Source organism: Oncorhynchus masou, unplaced genomic scaffold (assembly GCF_036934945.1).
Source record: "Oncorhynchus masou masou isolate Uvic2021 unplaced genomic scaffold, UVic_Omas_1.1 unplaced_scaffold_2932, whole genome shotgun sequence".
In the NCBI taxonomy this organism is placed as follows: Eukaryota; Metazoa; Chordata; class Actinopteri; order Salmoniformes; family Salmonidae; genus Oncorhynchus; species Oncorhynchus masou.
The window spans coordinates 38,277-47,794 of NW_027009352.1; the positions used below are offsets into that span (position 1 = coordinate 38,277).

The following is a 9,518-nucleotide window of genomic DNA, read 5'->3' on the forward strand; positions in this document are numbered from 1 at the left end:
AGGCACGTGCAGAACTGCTGGAGCTGACAATACCCTCACAGAGAGAGGAGAGGCTTCCCAAGTTTACATTAGACATAGGTCCCAATGAAATACGTACCTACTGCTATTTTATGAAATACTGAAAACATTCTAGCTAGCTAACATCTAATGTCCTGTGTGTTTAGCTGCAGAATGAGAACACTGACAACCCCACACCTGTCTGACAAGTCTGTGAAACACATAACTCTGAGGCTTTGGTTCCCTATTCCAATACTTAATTGTTGTTTTTCTACCACTACTCATGTTGTTTTGCTACCACTACTCAGATAGAAACCATCAGAGTACCACACACTGATCATTAGCCCTCCTCCATCTTTACTGTCCAATCAAATCTCAGGCTTGGGCTTAGGTTTGACGCCATTGGCTGAGCATCCTGCATATTCAAATAGTTTAGTTTAAAGCACGTTTCTGAATGGATGTCCACCAATGAAGTCAAGGCCAAATTGTAAGGCTAGAACAAGCATGTAAGTGCTGACTTTGATTAAATGAAAGTGTATGTTTAGATAGCAAATGAAAACCATCTTTAAAGGTCGACATTGGGAACAAAAAAATGGTCCAACCCCGCCTCTTTCTCAATTTTCAAACAGAAATGGGGTGTTGGTGGTTTGGTGTTTCATCGACGTGTCATTCTGTTCTTACGCTGCGACCAACGTAGCTAGTTTGTTAGCTAAGCTAGCCACTGTAGCTAGCCAGTATCTCCTCCATGTGTAGAAGTCATTTCACAGGATTTGTTTTTGGACAGAAGCTGTAGAGATTGGTAGGAAATAGCACTTCTTTAGCCAAATATCTTATCTATATATTTGTTGTTGTTGCATTAAATGACCTGGTATGATGGAGCATTGATCAGTTATACAGTTAAAAACCGTTATCTTTGTGTTTTTGCCCAAAGTTGACCTTTAAGGTTTCACCAAACACCCCTGATATTCCCATGTATGTGATGACCTTCTTATATACACAGAATAAATGAATGAATAGATGTGGTTCCTTCAGCCTGAAAACAAACATGTCCTGAGTCACATCCAGGTCTATTTTTGGTTATAAAACCACAATCCCAACTTTTATGGACTATGGTACAACATTTCAGTTTGATATGAGCCAGTACATGTAAATGGACTGTATTCTGCGGGTAAAAGTGGAGTATGTTCCTATGTACAGTTAGATCGTAGCTGTAAAGGCCAGGGAGGCTCAGTACAGCATATTGCCTTTATAGTATCTCTGCGGCAGGGGGGGCGCAAAACTAAGCAGAGCTGCACAATATCATATTAACCAATCACCACCCCCCGTCTGCTGGTAAAGGTGTGGCTAATGCCACATTCAGATAGAGACTATCATAAAGTACCATTGTATTTCATACCGTATAGTACCATAGTATCATACAGTACCTTATCAAATAGTGCCATATAGTATCAGATATTGTACCATAAAGTACCATATAGTATCAGATATTGTACCATAAAGTACCATATAGTATCAGATATGTACCATAAAGTACCATACAGTATCAGATATTGTACCATAAAGTACCATACAGTATCAGATATTGTACCATAAAGTACCATATAGTATCAGATATTGAACCATAAAGTACCATAAAGTATCAGATATTGTACCATAAAGTACCATACAGTATCAGATATTGTACCATAAAGTACCATATAGTATCAGATATTGTACCATAAAGTACCATATAGTATCAGATATTGTACCATAAAGTACCATATAGTATCAGATATTGTACCATAAAGTACCATATAGTATCAGATATTGTACCATAAAGTACCATATAGTATCAGATATTGTACCATACGCATCATTGTTTCACATACATGTATGGTAAGTGTCATTGTCCGTCTTCAGAAGTGCAACACTGTTGCTCTTCTAATGTTACTCTCCTTACACACTCCTTACATCCAATCATAGAAGAGAAACAGACAGGCCAATAGGTCAAAGTGCACAGAGGTCCCAGAATTGACGTCCGTTTTGGCTGCTAAGGCCAGTGTTAGCTCCTCTCACCAGCTCTCTGATAGGTCAGAGCTTATCTGTATCTGCAACTGTCCTGCTGACTGATTAGCTAATGAAACGCCATATCCCCTCCCTCTTCCTTCCTGGGTCTACCCCTGCGTTTCCCTCCTCTGGTCAGTGGGGGCGCCAGAGAACGTGCTCTGTGAACTACCGTCTCAATAGCCACTGAGATTGAGTCGTGATTGGAAAACTCCAGAGGCTGCGGGGCGGGACTTGGTCTTAAGCTCCGCTTGCCCGGTAGGTCCACACACTTCTCCAGCACCGGCATCCCGAAGCCCCTCCCTATGTCGCTCCCGTAATTGTTGGGTTCAAATTCATCAATGGGGTGTTTCCGGGGGCGACCAGGTCGCCTCTTGACAACGTTGTTGCCGGTCTTGGCCTGGCGCTGGAGACGCTTCACACGCAGGATCTTCTGCACGTGTTCAAAACTCCTCTGATTGTTGAGAGAACACATCCTCCTGACCTCACCGTGGATCTGTTCCACCTCATGACGCTTATACCTCCTCTTACCGGGAACACCTGAGAGAGAGAGAGCGAGACAGAGAGAGCGACAGACAGAGAGACAGAGAGAGAGACCGAGACAGAGAGAGCGACAGAGAGAGACAGAGAGAGAGACCGAGACAGAGAGAGCGACAGACAGAGAGAGAGACCGAGACAGAGAGAGCGACAGACAGAGAGAGAGACCGAGACAGAGAGAGCGACAGACAGAGAGAGAGACCGAGACAGAGAGAGCGACAGACAGAGAGACAGAGAGAGAGAGCGAGACAGAGAGAGCAACAGACAGAGAGACAAGGAGAGAGAGAGCGAGACAGAGAGAGCAACAGACAGAGAGACAAGGAGAGAGAGAGAGAGAGCGATAGTCAGAGAGAGAGCGAGAAAGACAGAGAGAACGAGAGACAGACAGAAAGAGAGAGCGAGACAGACAGAAAGAGGAGAGAGAGAGGAGAGAGTTAGATGTGTGGCCGCACTTTGACAATGTAAGATGGAGAAGAGTGGGGGGGGATACAAGACATATCAGACGTTTAACAGTGAATGAAACAAAAGCTAAATTAGGGGGTTCACAAGACAATGCTTCCAAGAAAGAATTGTCTTGAATACCAACAAAAAGCCCACATTGCTGCTCATTGAAATATTTTGGTTTTTGTTCGAGCTCCTTCCTGCTAATTTCCGCCATATTCAGGCTTGCCTTGCAGCTGAAACAGAAGTAGAGATTCCATCCTGTGCTAAAGAGAGGAGATAGAGATGGATAGTGAGAGAGAGAAAGAGAAAGAGAGAAAGAGAATGATGAATAGCAAGAGAGAGAGGAGCTTCCATTCTGCTAGCAGGAAACCCACAGAAATGTGTCCAGCCATTAAATGTGTCGCTATACAACAGTGTTTCTACACATCTGGAGCACCGGCTGGCAAACAGGCCAGACACACACACGCACCACAGATAATAACAATGCACACACAAGCAGGCACACATACACACAAATTCAGCATTAGATTGGCTGAGCAGAGGAAACTGGAGCCATATTGTTTCCTTCGTGCTGATGAACTGGGAACTATGCCCTCCATACACACAGCTCTTTCTCTCTCCCCTATCTCGCTCTTGCTGTCTGGGAAGGACTTCTGGCTTCCTCGTTCAATGGGTTTTGAGAAGGAGACGAGGATAGAGGATGTGAGGTGTATGCAATTCAGATCTTCTCTCCCTCTCTAGCTCCTCCCTCCTCTCACAGCCCCACCCCCTCTTCTCTGGGCAGTGTTCCCAGATTAAACCAAAGCCAAAATGGAGGAATAGCATAATCAGACACAACAGGCCCAAAAGAGCCGCCTTTAAACACGCCTGCTCTCTTCCTCTCTCTACCTCATTCTCTCCTATTCAGTGTGGTTTCTCAGTATTTCAGGGTATTCCTCCACGTTGTTCTAAGCTGTGACAATGTAACAGTACTAACTAACCACTACGGCTAACAAAGTGATAATTAGACCGAAATACATTTGAATGACATGAATTCATATTTAATCCATCATTGGTCTTCATAGCTATTAAATGCTTGCTGATGATTTTAAAAGACATAAAACGTTTAGGCCAGACTCTAGTATTGTAAACCTGCCCAATGGTATTGAGATAAGACCTGCATCATAATACGATCATGATAACAGATAAAGCCCCCTGTCCATAGCTTCTCTTCTACTGAGACAATACACTAGCAATGAGTAGTAGCAATTTGTGAGGCACAGAAACACACACACAAGGACACACACACACACACACACACACACACACACACACACACACACACACACACACACACACACACACACACACACACACACAGGGACAGGAATTTATGAGCTCCATACACTTGAGTGTACAAAACATTAGGGATACCTTCCTAATATTGAGTTGCACCCAATGTTGCCTTCAGAACTGCCTACATTTATCAGGGCATGGACTACAAGGTGTGGAAAGCGTTCCACAGTGATGCTGGCTCATGTTGACTCCAATGCTTCCCACAGTTGTGTGAAGTTGGCTGGATGTCCTTTGGGTGGTGGGCCATTATTGATACCCACAGGAAACTATAGAGCGTGAGAAATCCAGCAGCGTTGCAGTTCTTGACACACTCAAACTGGTGCGCCTGGCAACTACTACCATACCCTGTTCATAGGCACTTAAATCTTTTGTTTTACCCCTTCACCCTCTGCCACACATACAATCAATTTGTAAATTGTCTCGACAAAAATCCTTCTTTAACCTGTCTCCTCCCCTTCATCTACACTGATTGAGGGATCATAGATTTCATCTGGATTCACCTGTCATGTTTTGTACACTCAGTGTATTAGCATCATAAAAATGATTACCTTCAGCAGTACGTATAGCTCAATATCTATAGCCTCAGTCCAGTGGAGAATGAAGTTACAGGTCTGAGGTCAGTTCTGTGTCCTGTTTAAGATTTTGGTATGGTAACCTGATCCTAGACCTGTGTTTAAGGTATACTGCTATCCAGAGCATTTAGCCAACTGCAGGAGGATGAATTATATATTGTGTGTGTGGGTGTGGATACACACACAGAGAAAATCACTTTCATTAACTCCGTAAAAAGGATGACCTGCTTTTCTGCAACTGATGGTGAGAGATTGCTGTCTGGTGCAGTTGAACCTGCTGATTAGTGGGAGCAGACACACAGTTCTAATCAGGCTCAGATAAACATCGAATCACAGGGCAGAAATTATTTAGAAACACCCAATCACAGGGAGGAAATGATTTAGAAACATTCAATCACAGGGAGGAAATGATATAGAAACATTCAATCACAGGAGGAAATGATTTAGAAACATTCAATCACAGGAGGAAATTATATAGAAACATTCAATCACAGGAGGAAATGATATAGAAACATTCAATCACAGTAGGAAATTATTTAGAAACATTCAATCACAGGAGGAAAGGAAATTCAATCACAGGAGGAAATATAGAAACATTCAATCACAGGAGGAAATGATTTAGAAACATTCAATCACAGGAGGAAATGATTTAGAAACATTCAATCACAGGAAACATTCAATCACAGGAGGAAATGATTTAGAAACATTCAATCACAGGAAATGATTTAGAAACATTCAATCACAGGAGGAAATGATTTAGAAACATTCAATCAATTTAGAAACATTCAATCACAGTAGGAAATTATTTAGAAACATTCAATCACAGGAGGAAATTATATAGAAACATTCAATCACAGGAGGAAATGATTTAGAAACATTCAATCACAGGAGGAAATGATTTAGAAACATTCAATCACAGGAGGAAATTATATAGAAACATTCAATCACAGGAGGAAATGATTTAGAAACATTCAATCACAGGAGGAAATGATTGATATAGAAAATCAATCACAAGAGTGGAGAATAGAAACATCAATACATTTCTGATCAGTGTGAAATTATATATAAACATTCAATGAAATGATTTAGAAACATTCAATCACAGGAAGAAATGATTTAGAAACATTCAATCACACAAGAGTGGAGTACATTTTAAATGTGGGTGTCAGTGTGCGTGTGTTTTAAATTGGGCTAGGGCTGGTCTGTGGACGTAGCAGTAAGTCATGCTGGTGGAGGGAGGAGAGAGGGAGACGGAAGAAGGAGTAGAGAGAGGAAGGAGAGAAAGAGGGAGATGAGGAAGAGGGAGTGGAGAGGGAGGGAGGAGAGACTGGGAGGATGGGGGAAAGAGGGAACAGGGAGAGGAGAGAGTGAGGGAATAGAGAGAAAGAGGGGGTATACCCTGTCTAGAGCAGTAGAAGAGATGGAGGAAGGGAGAGGGAGAAAAAGGGGTAGAAGAAAGCAGTTAGAGAGGGGGGGTAGTGTGTGCGTGAGTCATCTCCCATGGGACCCCTGGGGAGGGGGATGTAATCTAAGTGAGCTCCTGGCTTCTCTCCCCCTCCGCTGGACTAGGCCCCACTCATTAAAGTCCTGGCTGGTAGCCAGCTCTGTTAACAGAGCCACAGCCTTTTACTGCCTGTCTGGAGAATATAAATCACAACCTGGGAATCATATATCTCTGGGACCAACCATTGGCAGGCTGAGAGGGAGGGAGGGAGAGATTGGTGAATTATAGACCTCTCCACCCATGTGTTTCGTTCTCTCCCTCTCTGGCCAGATGTGCTCGATGCACTCAGAATACAGAATGTACCACAAACACATTTGTTCAGTATTTGGTGATTTAGGAGCTGACTGCCTCTTTGTCTGCTATAGGCTTACACATGTTCATCTGGCTGCTTCGAAAACTGGGAAGACACCTTAAACACTATCCACATCACACATTAGATGTAAAAACAGAATAATAAGCAACTACTGATGTTTTCCACTATCGTAACAAGAATTAACGCATCCACTGCCTCAGTACAACAATGAATTTTGAGCTAAATCTGAACAATCAGATATCTGGAGAGAGTGTGGCTGTGTTGTAACATGGTAATAAGCCTGTTACTATCAATAATTTGTTGTTACCTGTTAGAGCGAACCGATCGCTGCAGCTGTACATAGTCCTTCTGTAAATAGCCCACCCAATCTACCTACCTCATCCCCATATTGTTTTTATATACATAGGCCATAGTAGAGAAGTTATTTACAATTTAGCATTAACACTGGAGTGATAAACCATGTTATAACACAGCCCAATCAAACGGGTAACGTGTTACTACTCTGTTAGATTGGGGCTGTGTTATAACATGGTAATAAGTCTAATAGAATAGTAACACGTTACCCGTTAGATTGGGGCTGTGTTATAACATGGTAATAAGTCTAATAGACTAGTAACGCGTTACCCGTTAGATTGGGGCTGTGTTATAACATGGTAATAAGTCTAATAGAATAGTAACACGTTACCCGTTAGATTGGGGCTGTGTTATAACATGGTAATAAGTCTAATAGAATAGTAACACGTTACCTGTTAGATTGGGGCTGTGTTATAACATGGTAATAAGTCTAATAGAATAGTAACACGTTACCCGTTAGATTGGGGCTGTGTTATAACATGGTAATAAGTCTAATAGAATACCTGTTAGACTGTGTTATAACATGGTAATACCACGTTGTTAGATTGGGGCTGTGTTATAACATGGTAATAAGTCTAATAGAATAGTAACACGTTACCCGTTAGATTGGGGCTGTGTTATAACATGGTAATAAGTCTAATAGAATAGTAACACGTTACCCGTTAGATTGGGGCTGTGTTATAACATGGTAATAAGTCTAATAGACTAGTAACACGTTACCTGTTAGAGTGGGGCTGGAAGTGTGGAAGGACTCTTCTCTTTCATGGATCTTCTCTTTCCTGGCATTGTGGAACGACATCACCCCTTCCTCTCCGAACACTGCTAAGCCCCTCCTTCTGCCATGCCCACTGCCCTCCTCCCGCAATCTGAAAAGGTCAGAGGTCAAATCTGGCCGCAGTGATTGGCTGCTGTAGTTGCTCACAAAGCTGCACACTGGCTCTCCGGGTGTGCGTTGGCGGAACTGGACCTGGTCCACAGAGAGAGAAGAGAGAGGGTTCGACTCAAACATCGCTCCCCTGGATCCCCCTCTAGAGCCTCTCCCACCCCCCCTCTGCTTCTCCTGACGCTTCTGGTTGGTCATCTCCCACCTGTCCGTCAGCAGGTTGAGCAGCCCATTGGTCTTGGCACCGCTGAAGAGCCCGCCCAGCTCCTGTCTGTCATGGGGTGAGAGGAGGTTGGTCTCTTCCTTATGTTTGTGTTTGTGCTTGTGTTTCCTCTTGTGGAGTCTCACCCCTCCAAGACCTCCACCACCCAGGGATCCCAGTCCTTCTCCCCGACCAGAGGAGCCCTGCAGTGGGCCGCTAGATGCCTGGAGCTTGGAGTGGCCCCCAGAGTGGAACTTCGGAGGGGGGACGGCAGGCCTCATGAAGGGGGAGGGTGGTGAAGGGCCGTGGGGATGGTGGGGAAGGTAGAGTGGGGGAGATGGGGTGTAGTAGCCCAGGCTCAGAGGCGGGGCATAAGGCATGGCATATGGTGCATAGTAGTTCCCCCCCGCCAGCGGATACCCAAAACCCTGGACAAAAGGCAGCTTGGATGTGATTGGCTCGCTGGTTTTGGCGGGCCGGCCGCGCCTCCTCTTGGTCTTGAGCTCGGCGGTCCTGCGAAGGTACGGGGCGGGATCACAGGGGTAGGGGTCATAGGTCAGGGGGTAGTAGTGATGGTGGAAGTTGAGGCGGAAGATGGAGGGGTAGGGTTGCTGGGGGTAGCAGGAGGCGTAGCGTCGGTGGGACACATGTAGCTGCTGCAGCTTTACCACAACCTGGCAGAGAGAAGAGGAGGAGAGGCCATATCAGTACTGGATAATACATACAGTCCAGAGGAGAGACCATATCAGTACTGGATAATACATAGTCCAGAGGAGAGACCATATCAGTACTGGATAATACATACAGTCCAGAGGAGAGACCATATCAGTACTGGATAATACATACAGTCCAGAGGAGAGACCATATCAGAACTGGATAATACATACAGTCCAGAGGAGAGACCATATCAGTACTGGATAATACATACAGTCCAGAGGAGAGGAGGAGAGGCCAAATCAGTACTGGATAATACATACAGTCCAGAAGAGAGGAGGAGAGACCATATCAGAACTGGATAATACATACAGTCCAGAGGAGAGACCACATCAGTACTGAATAATACATACAGTCCAGAGGAGAGACCACATCAGTACTGAATAATACATACAGTCCAGAGGAGAGACCATATCAGTACTGGATAATACATACAGTCCAGAGGAGAGACCATATCAGTACTGGATAATACATACAGTCCAGAGGAGAGACCATATCAGTACTGGATAAAACATACAGTCAGAGGAGAGACCATATCAGTACTGGATAATACATACAGTCCAGAGGAGAGACCATATCAGTACTGGATAAAACATACAGTCCAGAGGAGAGACCATATC

General features: G+C 44.1%; 1 protein-coding gene across 1 annotated transcript; it reads right to left on the reverse strand.

Moving 5' to 3' along the window:
- Window positions 1-700: 700 nt before the first annotated feature.
- On the reverse strand, window positions 701-7,955 carry LOC135534031 (SET-binding protein-like). Its single transcript, XM_064961180.1, has 2 exons — window positions 7,820-7,955; window positions 701-2,580 (listed from the first exon to the last, which is right to left on the reverse strand). The coding sequence occupies exons 1-2, from the start codon at window positions 7,896-7,898 to the stop codon at window positions 2,111-2,113; spliced, it is 549 nt and encodes a 182-aa protein (XP_064817252.1). The 5' UTR covers window positions 7,899-7,955; the 3' UTR covers window positions 701-2,110.
- Between the last annotated feature and the right edge of the window lie 1,563 nt (window positions 7,956-9,518).